Here is a 23,004-nt window from a genome sequence, read left to right on the forward strand (position 1 = left end):
GACCTCCTCTGAGAGCTGCCCACCATCCACATCCCCACAGGGCACCCATGAGTTCCAGGTTCTGCGAGGTCTGACACACTCCCCACCCTCACAGTCCCGGTGGAGGGGAGACCCCCTGCAGTAAGACAGGACACCTCAGACACAGGACAACACTTTACTGAGGAAAAGCACAAACTGCAGATAATAGCTCACAGCACCCACCCCACCCACCCCATCCCCAGGAGCCCCTTTTCCAGAGGAGCTTGTTAGGAAAGGCATCATGGAGACTCTCCCACTTCAGCCCCAGGTCACCAGCACAGACAGCAGGTCTGCAAGTCCCACAGGGCACCTGGGAACCCCATCAGCCCAGCCTCAGTCTCCTGCTGCCAGGGCGTGGGTTGGGAGTGGGGGACACTCCAGGATGGCAAAGCAAAAAAGGGCTCCAAGCCCTCACCCTCTCCCCCTCACCCCTAGCTCAAGTGAGGTCAGAGTGAAGGGTGAGGTCAGATCCAGTAAGGGTGAGAGAGAGGGAATGATTGGGGGAGGACCTGGGGCATGGGACTAAGGGGGTCAGAATCTGGGGAACTTATAGGAAGGAGGAGAATGTGAGAGATGAGCTTGCCAGGAGGTACCCAGGACTGGGCTGGGGATGAGGTGGATGCCCCCCCAAGGGCCCAACCTGAGCAATGGCAGGGCAGCATCAACTACTGTGCCCAACACCCAAGCTCCAACTCTGTCACATTTTGTCCCCAGACCAGGAAAGCATGAGGAGCTCCGGTGAGAAGCACAAGTTCACAGGGGGTGGGGGTGTTTCCTGCTCTCGCAGCCCCAGGCTTGCTCAGAGAGGCTGGTCAGTGTGCTTGCTGCGCCACACCACCAATCCCACCATGGCCACGGTCAGCAGCACTGGCAGGGCGATGAGCGGGACGAGCACCTCGTCGGGGGGGTCCTCCCACTGGGCGAGGCCCACAGTGCAGTTGGAGAAGAACTGCCTGTGGACACCGGTGATGTAGCTGTGGGTCAGAGGGTGTGGCCAATAGCAGCCTGCACTGTGGGTCTCCTGCTCCGTGCAGTTGGTGAAGCTCTCGTAGTACCTGCAAAGGCACAGGGTGTGACCCCTGCTCACAGTGACCTGGACCCCAGGAGATCACCCTCTCCTGGTGCAATGGAGACAGGGAGCACCGACAGGACACAAGGCCGCTGTCTGCTCCACTCCTTCATCAAACTTGGGTTGGGCACTCAATAAACCACCCACAAGGAGCCACAGTGGTGAAACAGGGGGACACTGGATGGTCCTGGTGGCAATTAGGAGCTCAGAGTGAAAAACTTCCAGGAAGCTTGGAGTGTGACCAGCAGCGTGACCAGCAGCGTCCAGAACCATTGACACCTGCCAAGCTCACCAGCTCCACCCATTGTCCTACCTCCCACACCTGGCTACTGCCCCCTGCAGGACAGGGGCAGGGCTGAAGCTCATCTCCAGGCACAGGAAGGGCAGTGGTGCTGTGACACACCCTTCTCCTTTGCAGTCCCTAGGAGCCTGGCCTGTGCCCTCAACAGGAAAAAGCCACTTCTTACAAGAAACTTCCTGCACAGTCCATTGTCTCTACCTAGACAGGGGGTGGGAAACAGAGAGCACAGCCAGGTTACTCCCCTTCTCCAGGCCAGTTCCCATCACCTGGGCTGGGCTGCAGGTCAGATTAGAGAGAGAAGAGAAGAGGAGAGGTGAGGAGGGGAGGGGAGGGGAGAGGAGGGGAGGGGAGAAGGGAGAAGAGGAAGGGGAGAGGGGAGAGCGGAGGGGAGAGAAGAGAGGGGAGGGGAGAGGAGGAGAGGAGAGGAGGGGAGGGGAGGAGAGGGGAGAAGAGAGGGGAGGGAGAAGAGGGGAGAAGAGAAGGGAGGGGAGGAGAGGGGAGAAGAGAGGGGAGAGGAGAGGAGGGGAGAGGAGGGGAGAGGAGGGGAGAGGAGGGGAGAGGAGGGGAGAGGAGGGGAGAGGAGGGGAGAGGGGAAGGGGAGGGGAGAGGGGAGGGGAGAAGGGGGAAGAGGAAGGGGAGAGGGGAGGGTAGAAGAGAAGAGAGGGGAGGGGAGAGGAGGAGAGGAGAGGAGGGGAGGGGAGGAGAGGAGAGGGGAGAAGAGAGGGGAGGGAGGAGAGGGGAGAAGAGAAGGGAGGGGAAGAGAGGGGAGAAGAGAGGGGAGGGGAGGAGAGGGGAGAAGAGAGGGGAGGGGAGGGGAAACGGAAGGGGAGAGGAGAGGGGAAGAGAGGGGAGGGGAGGGGAGAGGAGGAGAGAGAGGGGAGAGGAGGAGAGGAGAGGGGAGGGGAAGGGAGAGGAGGGAAGGGGATGGGAGGGGGAGGAGGAGAGGAAACAAGAGGGGAGGGGAAGGGTGGGGAGAGTGAAGGGGAGAGGAGAGGCGAAGAGAGGGGAGGGGGGAGGAGAGGAGAAGAGGGGGAGGGGAGGGGAGAGGAGGAGAGAGAGGGGAGAGGAGGAGAGAGGGGAGGGGGAGGAGGAGAGGAGGGGGCGGGGAAGGGAGGGGAGAGGAGGAGAGAGAGGAGGGGAGAGGAGGAGAGAGGGGAGGGGGAGGAGGAGAGGAGAGGAGAGGGGAGGGGAGGGGAAGGGTGGGGAGAGGGAAGGGGAGAGGAGAGGAGAAGAGGGGGAGGGGAGGGGAGAGGAGGGGAGAGGAGGAGAGAGGGGAGGGGGAGGGGGAGAGGAGAGGGGAGGGGAGGGGAAGGGTGGGGAGAGGGAAGGGGAGAGAAGAGGAGAAGAGGGGGAAGGGAGGGGAGAGGAGGAGAGAGGAGGGGAGAGGAGGAGAGAGGGGAGGGGGAGGAGGAGAGGAGAGGGGAGGGGAGGTGAGGGGAAGGGTGGGGAGAGGGAAGGGGAGAGGAGAGGAGAAGAGGGGGAGGGGAGGGGAGAGGAGGAGAGAGGAGGGGAGAGGAGGAGAGAGGGGAGGAGGAGGAGGAGAGAGGGGAGGGGAAGGAGGAGAGGAGAGGGGAGGGGAGGGGATGGGTGGGGAGAGGGAAGGGGAGAGGAGAGGAGAAGAGGGGGAGGGGAGAGGAGAGGAGGAGAGAGGGGAGGGGGAGGAGGAAGGGAGAGGGGAGGGGAGGGGATGGGTGGGGAGAGGGAAGGGGAGAGGAGAGGAGAAGAGAGGGAGGGGAGGGGAGAGGAGGAAAGAGGGGAGCGGGAGGAGGAGAGAGGGAAGGGGAAGGGGTGGAGAGCAGAGGAGATGGGAGGGGAGGAGAGGGGAGGGGAGGGGAGGGGAGCAGAGGGGAGGAGAGGAGCATTAGCAAAGAAAGGCCCACACCAGGTAGGAGGAACCAGAAGAAAAGGAAATGACCTCAGACCCTTATCCAGAGCCAGTGTCCAGCCTGCAGGGTACAAGCAGAGCCAGGCTTTTCCCAGACCCACCCCACCCACCCCCACCATGGAGGGGGACTCACTGCCCAAAGTCCCAGGATCGGCTAACCAGACACCAACCACACCAAAGCTTTCCCAGGGACCCCCAGCCTTGGAGCATCATGGAGCCCTGTGCTCTGCCTCCATGCTCCCCTCTCCATACACACTTCTCCCAGTGTTCCCAGGAATGCCACTACATCCCACCCAGTACTCAATGGAGCTCACTCAGACAGACAGACAGACAGCCCTATGTGGCAGCAAGCCTGCAGTGGCATACAGGGGCAGTTGGAGGAGGAGCAAGAGATGGTACATGACTCCACCCACAGAAGACAGCATGAAGTAGCATAGGTCCAACCCCAGCTCAGCCACAGTCTCCTGACAGCCCTGCCGAGCCTCAGATGGGGCTCATATCTAGCCCATCAGGAGAGTGGGAGGACCACATGTGAGGTGACATAAATCTGTCCCTGGCAGGTAAGTCCCTCCCTCCCCTGAACCACCACACACACCCCTTCCTGCAGCTAAGGACCCTGGGCTGAGCCCAGTACTCATCTCTGTGAGTCAAGGTCTTGTCACTTATCTTGGGGAGCACAACCACCACTGCTCCCTAAGAGCAGAAACCCAGGAAAGGAAAGGTAGAGGCAGGAATGCTGGCAGGGTTTGCACTTTGCTGCCTCATTAGACTGACATGTGGCAGGAAAAAGCATCCCAGTTTAGATATCACAACCCCTGGGCTCCTGAAATCTCCATCCCCTCTCCTGGCTTCCAGCTTGGCAGGTGGTATGTGAGAGTATGGGATGGGGAGATACCCCCATTCCTCCCCCCACCTCTTCATCATCCTCCTCTTCCTCCTCCTCCACTTCCTCCTCCTCCACTCTCTCCTCCTCCTTCTCTGTGCAGAGCCCAGTTTTGTTTCTGGACCTAGAAGCAAGCTCTGTTTCCTGCACAACCCTGTCTTCCTTCCTGTACCTCCATGTAGGAGCCCTCAGCCAGGGGATGCTCCAGCCCTCTCAGGCTGCAAATCTGTGTCTCCCAAAAGGCCCCTCAACTTCCCCCTCCAGTGCCCTATCCTCTACATGACATGGTCCCCAGGGATGAGGTCTGACGACTGGCCTCTGCCCTCCTCATCCCAGCTCCCTGAGTAATGCCCCTGGGAGACGGTATAGTGACAATGCAGAGGACTTTTCATGCCTGAGGCTCTGAGGTCCCAGGTTCAATCCCTGGCACCACCATTAGACAGAAGTGAGCAGTGCTCTGGGTAAAAAATAATAATAATCATTGGTAATAAATAAATATCTCTTTCTTTGTCCTTAGGGGTCTTTCTTGAGGCAGAGAAACAGTATAATGGTTCTGCAAAAGGCTTTCATGCCTGATGCTTCAAGACCCCAGGTTCAATCTCCAGCACCACTATAAGCCAGAGCTGAGCAGTGCTCTAGTAAAATAAAATTAAAAAAAAACCTTCGTCAAATAGATAAATAAAGCCCTATCTCTTTGTCCTTGGAGCTTCCTGTACTTACTAACAGGATAAGACTTAATTTTTCTAGAGCTGTAAGGAGTCTGGGAGTCTCCTTCCTGTGCCAGATCCTCAGTCTCTTACTAGCATCAGAGACTTAACAGTTGATCCCTGTGCTGCTCCTCAGAGGAGGGGTGGGGGAAGCAGCTCCCCAGGGTATGTAGGGCCCTGCTCAGGAGCCCGCAGCTGCATGGTGTTCCTCAGAGCCCAGGAGAAAGCAAGCAGTGCCACTAGATTTCTGCAGCCCCCAGAGACCCACCTCTGGGGCCCAGGCTTCATGGATCTGGGGGCCCTGACCCTGTCTGTGCAACCCCAAAGAACAGGCTTCATTTCAGGCTGGGGCTCAGGACACCCCAGCTGCTCAACATTCCCATTCCCCTGCTGCCTGCCCAGGTGCTGGCTCCCTGTGAGGTGGACAGGTGGTGGCGCCTACCTGCTCCCCCGACTCCCAGGTGAACTCACTGGCTGGGTACGCCCTCTCCTAAGGCCTAGAGCTCGATGTCTACTCCACAGACTTTCGGAAGTGATGAGAGGTGAGATGAAAGCCCCCTCATCCCCCTGACCCTTTGTGTGTCCACTCTGGGTTGCCTTTTCCAGAAGTTCCCCCACAGCTCCCCCACAAGGAGGAGCCTGGCCCTACACTCCCAGCTGGATCAGTTCATAAAGCAAACAGTCTGCCCCCCACACCCAACCAACATGTGATTGTCCACATGGCCACTGTCTGCTAGGGACACAGGCAGTGATAGTGTGGGTGGCTGTAACAGGTGGGCAGCTGTGACAGACATGGGTGGCTGTGACAGATAAGCAGCTATGACAGGTAGCAGCTGTGACAAGTGGATGACTGTGACAGATGGGCTTCTGTGACAGACATGGGTGGCTGTGACAGGTGGTGGCTGTGACAGATGGTAGCTGTGACAGGTGGCAACTGTGATGGGTGGGCCGGCAGTGACCACACACTCACCCGATGATGGCTGACAGGTCGCACCACCTCCAGACGTCCACCCTCTGCATCATGCTCGAGAAGGCTTTCCCACAAAGGGGCAGTACCTCCAGCATGCGGGTCTCGTCACAGCCACCCACCAGGGGACAGCCACCTGCAGAGTGACATCATGAGCACCTGCAGCTAGAAAGCTGACCTGCACTCACAGCCAGCTGGGTCACTTCCTGGAGGCAGGAAGACTGAAGCCAAGGAAGGAAGGGGGCCAGGAAGCATGAAGCTCTGAGTTCAATGCCCAGCCTCACATGTGCCAGAGTGATGCTTTGCTTCTCTCTTACAAACAAATAATATATGTGATTTTAAAGAATTGACAAAGGGCCTCCCACAGAAATGAAGAGCCCATAAATAATTTGGGTTTTTTGTTTGTTTGTTTGTCTGTCCATTTTTTACTTGTAGCCTCCAGAATGATGAAAGAGTAAATGTCTGACATTTTAAACCACCGAGTCAGGGCAACTGCCTGGCCATGCTGCAGCCCAGTTCAATCCTGACACCACATATGAGGTGCTATGGCACTAGGGACAGCTCCATGCTGTGGTGTATCTCCTTCTCTCTCTCTGAATCTCTCTACCCAAATAAAAAAGCATCCTAGGAGCTATGCAATCACAGATGTGTGAGAGCCCAACTAGAAAGAAAGAAAAAGAAAGGGAGAAGGAAGGAGAAGGAAAGAGAGAGGGAAGGAAAGATGGAAAGATGGAAAGAAGGAAGGAAGGAAGGAAGGAAGGAAGGAAGGAAGGAAGGAAGGAAGGAAGGAAGGAAATCCAATTAAAATAAAATATAACAAAAGTAGGAGCCTGGAGCACCCAGTAGAGCACATACTTTGCAACAAGCATGGAAAGGACCCCCTTTTTCCCCCTAGCACCACATGGGAGCACCATGCATGGTCCAACAAGCCACAGAGTAGTACTGTGGTGTCCCTCCTTTCTCTCTCTCTCACTTTCCCTCTATCTGAAAACTAAAGTTTTTTTAAGACTATTTATTTTTATAATAAATTTTGTTTTTTGAAGTGTGTTTGGTTTGCAAGCTTATGAATGTCTTAGTATAATTTATCACATCCTCAAAATGTATTACACCACACTACCCAAACAAAGCATCAATATCCCTCCACCGAAGTCCACTGGGCTCCCTCATCCCTGAAACTTTTCACCTACAGACACCACAATCCCCTTTGTTAACATCAGTGATTCAGTGCAAATTAATAATCTTTGTTGGGCTTTGCTTGTTTTCTTTGTTTTGTTAATCCCCCATGATAGCCTATATTTTCAGTTTTTTATTTTTATTCATAAAAAGGAAACATTGACAAAACCATAGGATAAGAGGGGTACAACTCTACACAATCCCACCACCAGAACTCCATATACCATCCCCTCCCCTGATAGCTTTCCTATTCTTTATCCCTCTGGGAGTATGGGCCCAGGGTCATTATGGGGTGCAGAAGGTGGAAGGTCTGACTTCTGTAATTGCTTCCCTGCTGAACTCAGGCATTGGCAGATCGATCCATAATCCCAGCCTGTCTCTCTCTTTCCCTAGTGGGACAGGGTTCTGAAGAAGCAGGGCTCCAGGACAAATTGGTGGGGTCATCTGTCCAGGGAAATCCGGCTGGCATCATGTTAGCATCTAGAACCTGGTGGCTGAAAAAAGAGTTAGCATATAGAGCCAAAAAAAAAAAAACTCACTCCAAAGCTAACGTTATCAAAGTAAGGACTACAAAAGCTGAATAAGGGCAAGAGACTGGCTTACTTTAACGATGTGACTCTTTAGTCGCTATCAAGCCACCCCATCAGCTGGGGCCCTAGTTGGGGAGTCCTGAGATTCCCAAACAGACATGATGGGCCTAGATCTCGAATAGATCCCTCTCTTCATTGTTACTGGTCATCTCTATCAGGAACAACAAATAAACCCCTTTGTGGGCTCCCATAGGACCTTGCCCTCAACATGGATCAACAACAGTATTTTCATTTTTTTATATATAAATCCCTTTAGTATTGAATATTTCTTGTAGGTCTGATTTAGTGGTAGTAAGTTTCTGTTGCTTATCTGTAAAGGTCTTCATTTCTACATCAAACCAGACATCTTAGCAAGGTAAAATATTCTCAGACGGAAGTCTTTCCCATTCAAAACTTTGAATATACTCTATCAGTCTTTCCTAGTCTTCAGAATTTCTGTTGAGAAACTAGCTAATAGACTTATGGGATTTCCCTTAATAGTAGCTCTTTGCTTTTCTCTAGTTGTTTTCAGAATCCTCTTTGTCTTTGACCTTTGTTATTTTAATTATCATGTGCCTTCATGAACTTTTTCTGGGGGCTCTTTAAGCTTCCTAAATCTGAGAATATCCATCTAAAAATGGGCAGAGTATATGAACAGAATATTCACTATAGAAGAGATCCAAAAGGCTAGCAAACACATGAAAAATTGCTCCAGGTCACTGTCAGAGAAATGCAAATGAAGGCAACACTGAGATACCCCCTCACCCCTGTGAGAATGTCATACATCAACAAGGACAGCAGCAACAAATGCTGGAGAGGTTGTGGGGACAAAGGAACCCTTCTGCACTTCTGGTAGGAATGTAAATTGGTCCAACTGTGGTGGAGAGAAGTCTAGAGAGCCCTCAGAAGACTAGAGATGGACCTTCCATATGACCTAGTAATTCCTCTCCTAGGGATATACCCCAAGGACCCCATAACACCCAACCAAAAAAATATGTGTACACCTATGTTCATGGTACATTTTTTCCCATTTTTTCACTAAACTCATTAAATCTTTTATTTATTTATTTAAGAAAGGAGACATTAACAAAAATAAAACTGCAGGATAGGAGGGGTACAACTCCACACAATTCCCACTACCCGATCTCCATATCCCCTCCCCTGATAGCTTTCCACTTCTCTGTTCCTCTGGGAGTATGGACCCAGGGTCGTGAGCATAGTACATTTTTAATAGCTAAAACCCTGAAGCAAGCCAGGTGCCCGACAACAGAAGAATGGCTGAGAAAGCGATCAAAACCTATTGTACTGGCTTATAAACAAATCATAGACCAATAGGACGGAATAAGTGAGCACAGAAACAAATCCACATTTATACGGCCAATGAATCGATGATGAAAGAATCAAAAATAGACCATAAGGGGGATAAAAGTCTCCTCAACAAGCAGTACTGAGAAAACTATACCACTATCTTACACCATACACAAAAATCAGCTCAATGGGGATTTTCAAAGCTTGAATGTAAGTACTGAAGCACTAAGCCCTAGTAACTAGAGGCAAAATTAATTAATTAATTAATTAAAATAAAATGTCTACAGCCGTACCACCCTGAACATGCCAATCTCATATGATCTCAGAAGCTGAGCAGGGTGGTTGGGAGACCACCTGGGAATACTGGGTGCTGTAGGCTTAAAAAAAAAGTCTGCACAGCAAAGAAATCCATAAACAAAATGAAAAAGCAGTCTAGTGACCTAGCAGTGGCACACCCACTTGAGCACACATGTTGCCATGGGCAAGGATAGGGGTTCAAGCCCCCACTCCCAACCCTGCAAGTGGGAAGCTTCACAAGCAGTGAAGCAGTGTTGCAATTGTATCTCTCTCACTATTCCTATCTCCCCCACTCTTATCAATTTCACTTTGTCCTATCAAGCTTTTAAAAAATAGTAGTCGGAGTAGGGCACCAAAGTAAATGGATGTTCAGTTTCACGGGGCTGGGGAGGGGGATGGGACACAGACTTTTGGTGCTGGGAATGGTGTTTATGTACACTCCTATCAATTTGTAGTCATATAAATCACTACTTAATTAATATGAGAGGAGAAAATTGATTGAATGTCTCAAACTTTTTAAAGCACAGACTGAGTCTTTTTAATACATAGGCTGAGTCTTTGATGTGACTCTCTTAAAAGCTTAGACCAGGGAGAACAGAAGCAACCAGTGAGTGGCACAGCTATATAGAAATAATGTCAAAGGACATAAATTATGGTGATGTTGTGTATGATACAGCAAATCCTAACAAAGGGATATTTCAAAGTTAACCCAATTGCCAAATAATGTGATTATAGTAATAACTATCTATTGTCTTCTTAAACCCTAAGACAGCAGGATCCTCCTGCTTCGTCTTTAGAGCCTATATTTCCCCCAGTCCTGGAACCTGGCTGGAGCTCATTTTCCTGCATGGTTCTCTCAATTCATACCAAATGATATTCCATCCACCAATCCCAACCTAATCAACGCAAGGAGTACCACTTCAGCATGATTTGCTTCAAACTGTGTCCAGACCCTTCAGCTTCATTACTTGGGTAAGACCTTTCCTTTCATAGTATTCTCAAATTCCATTCCAGGAGGTTTATTTCCTAACAAAATCCCAAAACCTAGATATAGACCAGGTCCTGTAAGATAGAGCATATGTTCACATGTATCCATAAATTAGGGCAAAATATATTCCTGAAAGCAAAAATACACAATAGTCTGTAGTGAGTCAGTAAAAAGTTCATAATGAAATAGTGTCTATTTAGACTTAGATACCCTCCTTACCTACTTCCTATTACAATTCTCTCACTCACTCCAAAGCTAATCTCATCAAAGCAAGGACTGCAAAAGCTGAATAAGGGCAAAAAAACTGGCATACTTTAACGATGACTCTTTAGTCACTATCAGGCGACCCCATCAGCTGGAGCCCTATTCGGGAAGTCCTGAGATTCCCAAATAGACATGATGGGCCTAGACCTTCCCTCCGTTGTTATCGATCATTCCTATCAGAAACAATACAACAGACCCCTTTGTGGGCCCCCATAAGACCTTGTCCTCAACATGGATCAACAATGGTAGAGAATGTTCCATCCTCCAAAGGGAGGATGAACAATATACTCTATGCTACACCTGAGGAAGACGGGTCCTGATATTGGGGCAGCTTGAAACATTCCTACTTATGATCACAGAATCTGAGCTCAGACCTACAGGGATGCAGAGGTCACATAGGCTCCTAAGCTGAATATGGGCCCCAGGTAACATCAGATCAATGGGGTTTACAGTCAACCATATTTATACCCCTTTCCCATATTAAGGAGCTACTCTCTTCCCCAATCCAGCTTTCTGGTCCTTTTTCCAGCCATGACATTATCTCCCCAGACAATAATTTGGATCCACCTGCATATCAGACTTCAGGCTCAGGGGAAAAAAGGAAAAGGAAAAAAAAACTAGTATAGCCACAGGCCCTTTGGAATATAACTAAAATATGCCTACTAGCTTTCTAAAAAATGGAGAACCCCCCCCCAACTCCTCATCTGCACTATTCCAGCCTTTAGGTCCATGATTGGTCAACAATTTGTTTGGCTTTGTATGTTAACTCTATTTTCAACCAGCAGGTTCCAGAGGCTAGCATGATGCCAACCAGACTTCTCCAGACAGACAACCCCACCAATGTGTCCTGGAGAGCCCTTCCCCGCTAGGGAGAGAGAGAGACAGGCTGGGAGTATGGATCGACCTGCCAATGCCCATGTTCAGTGGGGAAGCAATTACAGAAGCCAGACCTTGGATCCATACTCCCAGAGAGTTAAAGAATAAGAAAGCTCTCAGGGGAGGGGATGGGATACAGAGTTCTGGTGGTGGTAACTGTGTGGAGTTGTACTCCTCTTATCCTATGGTTTAGTCAATGTTTCCTTTTTATTTCTTTTAAATATTTATTTATTCCCTTTTGTTGCCATTGTTGTTTTATTGTTGTAGTTATTCTTGTTGTCATCGTTGTTGTGTAGGACAGAGAGAAATGGAGAGAGGAGGGGAAGACAGAGAGGAGAGAAAGGTAGACACCTGCAGACCTGCTTCAGGTCTTGTGAAGGGACCCCCCCTGCAGGTGGGGAGCCGGGGCTTGAACCAGGATCCTTCAGCTGGTCCTTGTGCTTTGCACCACATGCACTTAACCTGCTGCACTACCGCCCAACTCCCAATGTTTTCCTTTTTATAAATAAAAAAAATTTTAAAAAGAAAGAGCCTAAAAAACTAAAAAAAATAAAATAAAAAAAGGAAGAAATCAAAATGCTTCAAGAGTTCAATGAAAATAAAGGCACAAGCTATCAAAATATTTGGGACACAGCTAAGGCAGTACTGAGAGGGAAGTTCATAGCCATACAAGCACACATTCAGAAACAAGAAAAAGCACAAATAACCTGATTGCACAACTTAAAGACCTAGAAGAAGAACAAAGGAACTCTAAAGCAACAGAATGATAGAAATGACTAAAGTTAGGGCAGAAATAAATAACAGTGAAAATAAGAAAATCATACAAATGATCAACAAAAGTAAATGTTCGTTGAAAGTGTGAGAAAGTGTGTTTCTTGAACAAATTTCATTTCTTTGAAGTTCTCCATTTCAGAGCCAAAGCCACCATAAGTGAGGGGAAGTTAAGGAACCCCCCTGCCCCTTCTCAGCTTAACCCCAGGGCTGCCAGGTGGGTTTTTTGATAAATCTTGTCAGGTTTACAAGAGGGATGTTTGCTTAAGCCTAGGAAGGTGCCATTGGGTTGTTAAGTGATGGCTTACCCTGTGTGTGAAAAGGCGAACATTCCAGAGATTACTCTGTGAATGTTTACCTTACCCAAGCAGGATGCTGCAAGGGTGGAAGTTGCCCAGTCAACCACTGACCCCCAGATAATAATAACTGCCCCCATCCCTGTACATTATATATGCCCTTAGTTTAGAGAACTCTTGATCTCTCTCTCCCAGGCAATGGGGCCACTTTTGGCACTCTGGCTTGGGTGGGGGACCCCTCAGGTCTCCTGAGATCTCTGTGTGTGTCAGCTTCTGAGTCTGTACATGTGTAAGTTTGTAATAATGGCTATTCTATGTGCTTGTGTGAATAAATACCACAACTTCCTCTATTTCCTGTGTCAGCCTCAGTTTGTCTCAGTTTATAATGGGAATGATCAGAAGCAAATTACTTAACAGAAAGAGTGAACAAAATCAACAAACCTTTAACCAGACTCACAAAACAAAAAAGGGTGAAGACCTAAGTAAATAGGATTGTAAATGAAAGAGGAGATATCACAACAGACACCGCAGAAATTCAACATATCATGCAAGGCTTCTATGAACAACTATATGCCACCAAGCTAGAGAACCTGGAAGAAATGGACAATTTCCTAGATACCTACGAACTTCCAAAATTAAATAAAGACGAACTAGATAACATGAACAGGCCCATCACAGCCAATGAAATTAAGATAGTTATCAAAAACCTTCCCAAAAATAAAAGTCCTGGACCAGATGGTTTTACAAATGAATTCTACAAAACCTTCAAAGAAGAACTAATATCTCTACTTTTAAAAGTCTTCCAGAAGATTGAAGTCACTGGAATACTCCCTGCCAGCTTTTATGAAGCCAACATCACTCTGATACCAAAAGCAGACAGGGACACAACCAAAAAAGAAAACTACTACAAACCAATATCTCTGATGAACATAGATGCTAAAATATTGAACAAACTTCTAGCCAACTGGATACAGTGGTATATTAAAAAGATTGTTCATCATGACCAAGTGGGGTTTCTCCCAGGGGTGCAAGGTTGGTTTAATATACATAAATCAATCAACGTGATCCACCACATCAATAAAAGCAAGACCAAAAACTCACATGGTCATAGCAATAGATGTAGAGAAAGCCTTTGACAAAATACAACATCCCTTTATGATCAAAATGCTACAAAAGATGGGAATAGATGGAAAATTCCTGAAGATAGTGGAGTCTCTATATAGCAAACCTACAGCCAACTTCATACTCAATGGTGAAAACCTGGAAGCATTTCCCCTCAGATCAGGTATTAGACAGGGCTAACCACTATGACCATTACTATTCAACATAGTGTTGGAAGTTCTTGTCATAGCAATCAGGCAGGAAGGAGCAAGGAATTAAAGGGATACAGACTGGAAAAGAAGAAGTCAAACTTTCCCTATTTGCAGATTATATCATAGTATACATACAAAAACCTAAAAGGAATCCAGCAAGAAGCTTTTGGAAATCATCAGGCAATACAGTAAGGTTTCAAGCTACAAAATTAACATGCAAAAGTCAGTGGCATTCCTTTATGCAAACACTAAGTTAGAAGAAGTTGAAATCCAGAAATCAATTCGTTTTACTATAGCAACTAAAACAATAAAATATCTAGGCATAAACCTAACCAAAGAAGTAAAAGACTTGTATACTGAAAAAGTATACTTTACATCTATACTTGTATACTGTATAAAGTATACTTAATACTTTCTTCTCAAGATTGTTTTGGTAGTTCTGGGTCTTTTCTGGCTCCAGATAAACATTTGTAGCATTTGTTCTATTCTCCTGAAAAAGCATATCACCCCATAGTCAGTCCTATTACTATTTCCTTAGCTAGTGTTTGGATGTTGACCTCATTATTTTGTGCTTTAAGCTTTGGGGGGGGGGGCTCTTATCCTGGGTCATAAACATTTGTAGCATTTGTAGCATTTGTTCTATTCTCCTGAAAAAGCATATCACCCCATAGTCAGTCCTATTACTATTTCCTTAGCTAGTGTTTGGATGTTGACCTCATTATTTTGTGCTTTAAGCTTTGGGGGGGGGGGGGGCTCTTATCCTGGGTCTTGTCCTGGGTCATTTCTCCAAAATTTCTTCTTGTTGGTTTAACCATTCTATAGAGTGTGTTATGAGGTCATTCTCTCAGTACTTTTCAAATTACTGATCGCTCTTGCCTGAATTGACTTGCCTCTAAGTAAGGTACTTAAAAGAGTTCACAGTTGTGGAAATTAACAGTTGTGTCAATATTATTTCAATCCCTGAGTTGAAGCACAGTGGCTGTTAAAGCCTCTTTTGTTCTTTTCATTCCCTGTAGGCTATGGGAGCCTGAGGGGTTTTACTATAAGTAGGCTTCTTAGCTTAATCACTGACTCCTGACCAAGAGATAAAGCAGGGTGTGGGAGAGATAATACAGTAGTTATGAAAAGAGACTCTCACACCCTAAGCATCCAAAACTCCAGGCTCAATTCAGCTTCTCTGCCAAGCCGGGCAGCACCTGCTGGGCCCTATGAATTTCTAAACAAGTCCCATTTATAGTCTGTAAGTTCTGAGGCAATTATTCACCATGTTTTCATCAGGAGACCAATGTGGAAAGGCTCCCACCACACAGCCCCACTGCTAGGCCACTGAGGTGTAGCTCTTCTCCTGAGCTTCCTGGTCAGTTCTCTGTCCCCTAAGGTCAGCACAGAGCCTCCCCCCTACTGCTCCAGCCTCTGAGGGCAGCAGTAATGGAGACTTACAGTTGCACCTGGTCTGTCTTAGGGGTGTCCTCTACTCAGTCTTTTTGTTGGTAAAACAGACTGGAGGTGTTGCCTCAACCAGTAAACTGCTGGATTGTTACCAGCTGCTCAATCTCTCCTTAGGTTCCTCTCTGTCCACAAGCCACACGTGTTTGCACTCACTGGTGGTTTTCTGGGTTCTGAAGTCATTCTAGTCCTGCCTTGCTGCAGTCCCAGGTTATCTCCTTTGGTATTCCTAGTTGGCCCAGGAGAGGAAAGGAAAGAAATACCTCTGCATAAATTTTAAAGACATGGTCAATGAAACAAATCCAATTACAAAGAAGACTAAGGCAAGTATAAACCTATGGGACTACATCAAATTAAAAAGCTTCTGCACAGCAAAAGAAACCACTACCCAAACCAAGAGACCCCTCACAGAATGGGAGGAGATCTTTACATGCCATACATCTGACAAGAAGCTAATAACCAAAATATATAAAGAGCTTGCCCCCACTCCCCACCTATAGGGGGAACACTTCATGAGCAGTGAAGCAGGTCTACAGATGTCTCTCTCTCTCCCTCTCTATCACCCCACCTCTCTCAATTTCTCTCTGTCCTATCAAATAAAATAGAAAGAAAAAATGGCCATCATGATTGGTGGGTTCTGGGTGCAGCCCCAACAATAACCCTGGAGGCAAAAATAAATAAATTAAATAAATAAATAAATAAATAAATAAAGCAAATGTGTAAATTACCAGACAGACTGCAGAAAGTAAGCAACCCACAGTAGCGAATATAGATTATAGAGAATTCACACATGGATGCAGGATGCAAACTCTGATCACACTTCTTTTTTTTTTTTTTTTTTAACCAGAGCACTGCTCAGCTCTGCCTTATGGTAACTACCAGGGACTAAACATGGGACTTCAAAGCCTCAGGCATGAGAATCTCTTCACATAACCATTATGCTGTCTACCTCCACCACCGGTCACACTTCAAGCACAGCCATGGTACACCCAGCGGTGGAGGAACAAGGGAACCCAGGAGATGGGAGAGAGGACCCAGGCCCAGATGAAGCAGAGCCAGCAGGCCCCCAGGGTTTATTTAAGACCCACCAGAAAGGCAGGGGTGATTTTTGGAGTACATTATCTCCTGCTAACTCAGCCTGGGTCTTGGACTCAGGCACAAAGCAGGCAAGGACAGAGCTGCCATTCTTTCCACATAAGTCAGCTGTTTCTGCAGGAAGGCAAGTTCAAGGCTCTATTGTTTTTATTGGATAGAGACTGAGAGAAATTGGGAGGAAAAAGAGAGACAGAAAGATACCTGCAGCCCTGCTACACCACTCATGAAGCTTTCCCCCTGCAGGTAGGAGCCAGGGGATTGAACCTGGGTCCTTGCACACTGAAATGTGTGCACTTAATCAGGTGCATGGCCACTGGAAGCAGTTGATTCGTAGGGCTGGCATGGAGCCTGAGTGATAACTCTAGTGGCAAAGAAAATGAAGGAAGAAGAGGAAGAAAAGAAGGAGGAAGAGGAGGAGAAGTAGTAGTAGTAGTAACAGTAGTTATACCACCTGCTGGGGAAGACAACAGAGAACAACACCCCACCAGCTGCTACAGAGCTTCCCCTAGAGGCATACTCACTGCACCCCACTCTCACCCTGGCTTTCTGGGAGATGAATCAGATCCAAGCCTGCCTCCCCACTCTGCTTCTCCTGACGTGAGTGCCCAGCTTGGTTCACACCTCCATTGCCTTCCCTCCCAGCAGCTCATGAAAACAGTACCAAGGCACTGCACTGGCTTCCAACTACAGGCTGGGATCTGTCCTGAGAAGGGCCCTGAAAAGGCTCCCTCATCCTGCCCCCTCCTTCTGCTTTGAATAGATGCCCAGTGCAAAGATGACTGTCCCCGGGCCAAACAGGGATGGAGCCAACGAGAGCCAGACATCTGCTGGCTGAACTAAAGAGCTTGCAGGCAGGAAGAATTGGCAGGCCTGGTATCTCAGTGATTTGGGAAGGGAGGCAACAGGCTCTAAGGGCACTGGAGCTGGTGGTGAGGAAGACACTGCCAGTCCAAAAACATGTCTTTCTAGCCAATGATCCCCAAGCTTCCCAGTGCAGTTTCTAAGGGTCCTCCATGGCCAGTCCTTGTGCCTGTTCCTGGACTAACATCTTCACTCCCTCATGGGTGCCCCCAGCACCTTCTGTGATTCTCCTTAGCTCCACCCACTACCCACAGGGGCTTGAGTCAGACAAGTTCCATTCTGTCACCCACTGCTAGATGTCTCACTGTCCCCTTAGGACCTGGGTTTCTTAGCCATTGAACACCTGGATCTGGATCCCTGGGACTTGTTCTTTCCCCCTTGAATGGGACACCTGGCACTGGAATGCCACCACCCAGCCCAGTCTGCCCCAGCTACCATCTGTCACATTGTTATGCCCCAGCTCAGTGTTTCCCCTCCATCCCATTCTGCTCCTCCCCCTGAACCTCTTTCTTTTTTTTCTTTCCTCCTGTGTCCACCAGGAGCAGAAATTCTCCGTGCCTGACCTAGCCAGGCTGTGAATGTGGACAAGGACATCATGTGATGGCACTACACAGAATCCAGCAGGACACCTGTCAGACCAGGCACAAGTGCCCTCCATGGAGGCTGTTCTGGCACCGTTTCCAAAGCACACTCAACATAAGGGGCAGCCCACTGGCATCATGGCCACTAATGGGGAAAGATGCAGATTCCTGCAGAGTCCAAGAAAGTGGGCCACTGCCACTCCAGCTACCAGTTGCGTTAGCAAAAGTCGCAGGAATTAAATCAAAGCAGAAAGGAAAAAAAATGAGAAAAAGAAAAATCTCAGCCAAACAAAATCTCAGGAAAACAAAGAAAAGGCAGGGCCCTGCTTATTTTTGTCTCGGGGACTTCCAGACGCTCAAATTATAAACAGCCCAAAAGATGTATTTCCGAGAAAAAAAAAGTCTTCCGTGACCAGTCGTTTGGAAATGAGACACAGGAAGCCTCACCGTGCCCAGATGGAAGTAAGTGACAACCAGTCCTGAAGCTGTCAGGCAGCTGTAGTAAGACATGGTCTGCCCAGACTCAGGAGGCTGTAGCTTCCAGAAGTTTCTACAAGGTTCTAGGAGGGTAGACCTGCCCCAACCTAGGGGATTTCAGAAGGGGGCTTTCTGAAATACACCCCCTTTTCAAGTGTGAATCCTTTTGCTCCAAGTTCCCATGATCAGTATAAGGTTATGAGACTGACCCCAACTGAGTCAGGCTGATGGTCACAATAGCCCTCTACAAAGTACACCCAGAATGCATTTGGGGAAACTGCATCAGCTGCAGAGAAAGGTATCCAGCATCCACCCCCCTGACCTCAAGGTGCGGCCAAGGGCTGGGCACAAACGTGGAGCTCAGGCTGAGGTAGCATTTGACAGATTACATCCTTCCAAGGCCCTGCTTGGGGGCAATTTCTTCATCATTTCCTTCTACCTCTTCTATTTTAATGCCACCAGATTATCACTTGAGCTTGGTGCCTGTATTATAAATCTACCACTCATGGTGGCATTTTTTTCTTCCCTTTTTTATAGGTCAGAGAGAAATTGAGAGAAGGGAGAGGTCAAAAAGGAGAGAGAACATGAAGCACCTGCAGCATCACTTCACCACTTGTGAAGCTTCCCCCCTGCAGATGGGGACAGGGACTTGAAGCCTGAGTGTTTGTACATGGTAATATGTGCACTCTACCTGGTGCTCCACCACCCAACCCCCAGGACAAGTGCTTCTAAATAGAGGATTTGGATTCTTGAAGGAGCACCTATCCAAAGGCCTCTCCAGAATGGTTCATGATGGGCCTCTGGCTTCCTATGGGTGGTGCTCCCTGAGTCCAGAGTCCCCCACCCCACCCCCACTCTGAGGTGCTCAGGGGCCACATGGGGATGACCATAAATGGATCAGGTCACAGAGATCCTGTGGTTCTGGGGCTCTTCAATGGTGCAGGCACCTCCAGGGCTGATGAGGCCACTATCCTGTCACTGACAAACCCAGGGGACCTCAAGCAGGTGGTGCCCTTCCTCGTTCCCCCAGCACCCCTTTCCTGGGGCGCTTTGCCTGGCAAGAGACAGCACTGGACTCACTCTGCTGAGAAGCCAGCCTGGCCCCTCCCTGACCAGGTAGCTCGACTCTATGTCCCAAAGGAGGGGACAGTGGGGCCATCAAGACAGGACAAGGCATCCTTCCAGAGCTGAGCTAACATGAGCCCAGGAGTTGTTGGTTTATTGTTTTGTTTTGTTTCTTAATGAGAAAGAGAGACAGAGACACCAGAGCACTGCTCAGCTCTTACTTACAGTGGTGCTGGGTATTGAACCAGAGCCTCAGGCATGAGAGTCTTTTGCAGAATTATTATGCTATTATGCTATCTCCCCAGTCCACTTTATTTCTTTTTTGTCTATGTTTACATTTCCTTATTTATTTTTACCTGATAGGACAAAGAGAGATTGAGAAGGAAGGAGGAGATAGAGAGGGAGAGAGACCTGCAACACTGCTTCACCACTTGTGAAGCTTCCCCCCTGCAGGTAGGGACTTAAACCCAAATCCTTGCACATGTTAACCCAAGTGCTCATCCTGGTCTCCCAACAGCAGGTCCCCTTTTTCTTAAAAATATATAATTTATTCATCAAGTGACGCCAAGGAGAGAGAACTAGAGCATTGCTCTGAGAAATGCAATGTCAGGGATTGAACTCAAGACCTTCATGCTTGAGAATCCTGTGCTTTAGCCACTACCCCACCTCCTAGGCTCTAAATCATGGCCAGGTCCAAGTTTGCAAGGTTCCTCCAGGAACAAGCAGGCATCCCAAATGGCCCAAAGACAGGGCACAGCTGGGTGGGGGGGCTTGACTGCCAGCCCCCCTCTCTGCCCTCCCAGCCTGGGCAGCCTCCCGCCCCCACCTACCCACCTACCCACTTCTCAGCACTCCCCCCACACACATCCTCTCCAGTTCCTGGAAAAGCCCCTAAGAGAGATTCTTCAAAGCCTGTCTTTATTTCGATCCAATCTCTAATCGTGAGCAACCTTCATCCCTGGAGACTGAAGGAGGAACCCAGTAGGGAGGGGTCCTGCTTTCTTCCCAAGTTGCACAGACTACTCCCCCCTCCGCACCTCTGCGCACCTGAGCCTCGAATCCCAAAGCTTGCTGAGGGTGTTGGTCTGGCTGGGGGTCCTCCAACCGGGCTAGGAAGCCTGGGATCCCACAGCTGGGTGGCAACCCCTTCCCAGTCGTGTCTCAGGGGACCACCACCACCCCGCCCCCCGCCCGCCCAGAGTGGCGCTCAGGGCTTGCCTGGTTCCCGCAAAGTGGGAGGCACAGCCCAGGGTGGGTGCTGGAGTACTCGGGCCCAGTGGGTCCCCTGATCCCAGAGATGCTCGGGGTTGGGGGACCACCCCCCGGCGACCAGCCCTGCGCCCCCTTACCGCCAAGCAGCAGCATCCGCAGCAGCAGCGGCAGGAGCAGGCACTCACAAATCTCCATGGCTGGGCGCTGAGCTGCAGCCACGGGGGGCGGGGCCGGCAGGGGTGGGGCCAGGAAGGGCCCGCCTTCAGACGCCCCTCGCTCTCAGGCGCAGCTCCACAAGACGTGCCTTCGCTCAGGGTGCGTCCCCCCCAACGCCTGGCATGGACTTTAGCCCGGAGACTCCTGGGCACCCCTCCCTGGGGTTGGGTGTCTGCAGCCAAGAGAAGTGCCCCCCCCCAGGTTCCACCCCTGTCCAGTTCCCCCACCCTCAGGTCCTGGTGTGAGGGACTGAAGCATAGCCTCTGGATTGAGGGGGACTCAGGATACCCTCCTGTGGTGTCCTGAGCGGGGAGGAGGGGGGTAGGGGCGGGGGGGGGGGAACGCCTTTACAACCTCCTGACCAGTCGATGACAAGGACCGATGACAAGGACCGTGAGCAGGGACAGGCTCAGGGCTCAGGCTCAGACTCAGGCCCAGGACACACACACACACACACACACACACACACACACACACACACACACACGCCCTGACTGCTTCACCACCACCACCACCCCAAGACCTTATGGAGCCAAACCAGAAGCAAAAGACAGTGGAGCAAAAACACACACACACACACACACACACACACACACACACGACCTGATAACAGGGGTACCGTGTTTCCAATTATCCAGCCATGATCACTGAGCAAGGCTAAGTCACCTCTGTCAACTTCCTCTGCTGGCAGTGGCCCAGGTGGATGTACTCCTGAGTTCCCCCATTACACCCTGGTGCCCACAGCCCACCCCCAACAACATTCACTAGGCTGATGACTCAGGGTATAGGGTTCAGAAGGATGAATGTCAAGCAGAGATAGTTCTCAACTGGGGCATCCCAAGTCAGACCATAAGAGGGTGCTCTGTCTAGACAAGCCCCCCCCCCACTCTGAGTGGGAGATGTCTTGAAGTCAGGCCATGACCCCCTGCAGGAGCTGGACTGGCCTACCCTGTGTAAGGAGCACACACACACACACACACACACACACACACACTCACGCAGTACCAGGACCTTCTGTGTGGATTCCAGAGTCATTCCAAGGGATGTTCAAAGTTAATGCAGATGATCCCACCTCCCACTTACAGGTGCCCTGCCCAGAACTTACTGTGACTGTGTCTCCATGTGAGCTTAGCTCAGCACACCCTGCTGCCCTGCCCACCACATGCCCTGAAGCCCCCAAGATAAACCCAGAGCTTAAGGTAGGAGACCAGCAGTGAACTACCCAGAGAGGACCCGATTCCCAGAGGAAAGGACCTAGGCAGATTCCAGGGTGGGGCTGCTCATTAGATGGGGTGTAGCACTTTAAAGCTCACATCAGCCTGGGAGCTGGGACCAGGTGCTGACCAAATACATAAGAACAAGCTCCCAGAGCCAGCAAAGGTGGTAATGTGAGTGGTAAGGCTACCCTCCCCCAGCCCCCATGCTGCACCCAGGCCTGATGGAAGCCTAGGACATCTCTCCCTCCACCTTCTGCTAAACCAGGCACCCTGCACTGCTTCCCTTAGGGGAGGTGCCAGGGGGAGGGCTCGGGCTTCTGCTCCCTGAGCCCTGAGCCCAGCACAGCAGGTGATGTGGACAGAGCTGTGGCCCCGTCCTCCATACCACTCCTCTGCACAGGGGCCTGGGGGTCACTGGGGGGTCTTAGCTGCCTCCTGCCCTCAAGTTCCTGTGTTATCTTGTGGTCACTGTGTCCCCTGGATCATGGCAGAAGGGACATTCTGGGCCTCAGAGACTGGCGGGTCTAGAGTCTTCCTGATCAGAAAGAGGTCCCTGGGTGTCACCCAGGAGTGGCAGCCACATGCTCTGAGGGCAACATCTGGACAACCTCAGCTTGTCCTGGGCAGCACAATCCCCCAAAGGCACTGACAAGTGGTATCTATTTGCTGTGTGAGCCACAAGGCCTGGGGTACAGGAGACAGTCCCAGGCACAGTTGGGGCCATCCCGGTGGAAAAGTGAGCTCGTGAAGGGTCCTCAGAACTGAGCAGCAGGACAGTCTGGACAGGGGTCAAGATCAAGGTTAAGCATCACCATACTGATCAACTAGATATTGCCTAGGAACTACTTGTGTTGCCCTGTGAAGTAACTCATTGGGTAGCACACTGCTTTGCTGCTTTGCCATGTGCTTGAAACCAGGTTCAAGCCCTGTTCCCACTGCACTGAGGGAAGCTTTGATACTGTGGCCTTTTTCATTCTCTCTCTGCCTCTTCTATCTAGAAGAAGAAGGAGGAAGGAATAAAGGGGGAGGAGAAAGAAAGAGGAGGGTGAATAGCAAAGGAAGGAGGGGGAGGAGAAAGGTAGAAATAAAACTTTTTAAAAAAATATTTTGTTTATTGTCTTCTTCTAGCGTTTGCCCTTCTTCCGTAGC

At 49.7% G+C, this 23,004-nt stretch overlaps 1 protein-coding gene across 1 annotated transcript; it reads right to left on the minus strand.

The window, feature by feature from the left end:
- Positions 1-140: 140 nt before the first annotated feature.
- Positions 141-20,748, minus strand: RAMP3 (receptor activity modifying protein 3). Its single transcript, XM_007538935.3, has 3 exons — positions 20,560-20,748; positions 5,834-5,966; positions 141-1,073 (listed from the first exon to the last, which is right to left on the minus strand). The coding sequence occupies exons 1-3, from the start codon at positions 20,615-20,617 to the stop codon at positions 818-820; spliced, it is 447 nt and encodes a 148-aa protein (XP_007538997.1). The 5' UTR covers positions 20,618-20,748; the 3' UTR covers positions 141-817.
- Positions 20,749-23,004: the final 2,256 nt, after the last annotated feature.

The sequence above is a fragment of the Erinaceus europaeus genome, chromosome 14, assembly GCF_950295315.1.
Source record: "Erinaceus europaeus chromosome 14, mEriEur2.1, whole genome shotgun sequence".
In the NCBI taxonomy this organism is placed as follows: domain Eukaryota; kingdom Metazoa; phylum Chordata; class Mammalia; order Eulipotyphla; family Erinaceidae; genus Erinaceus; species Erinaceus europaeus.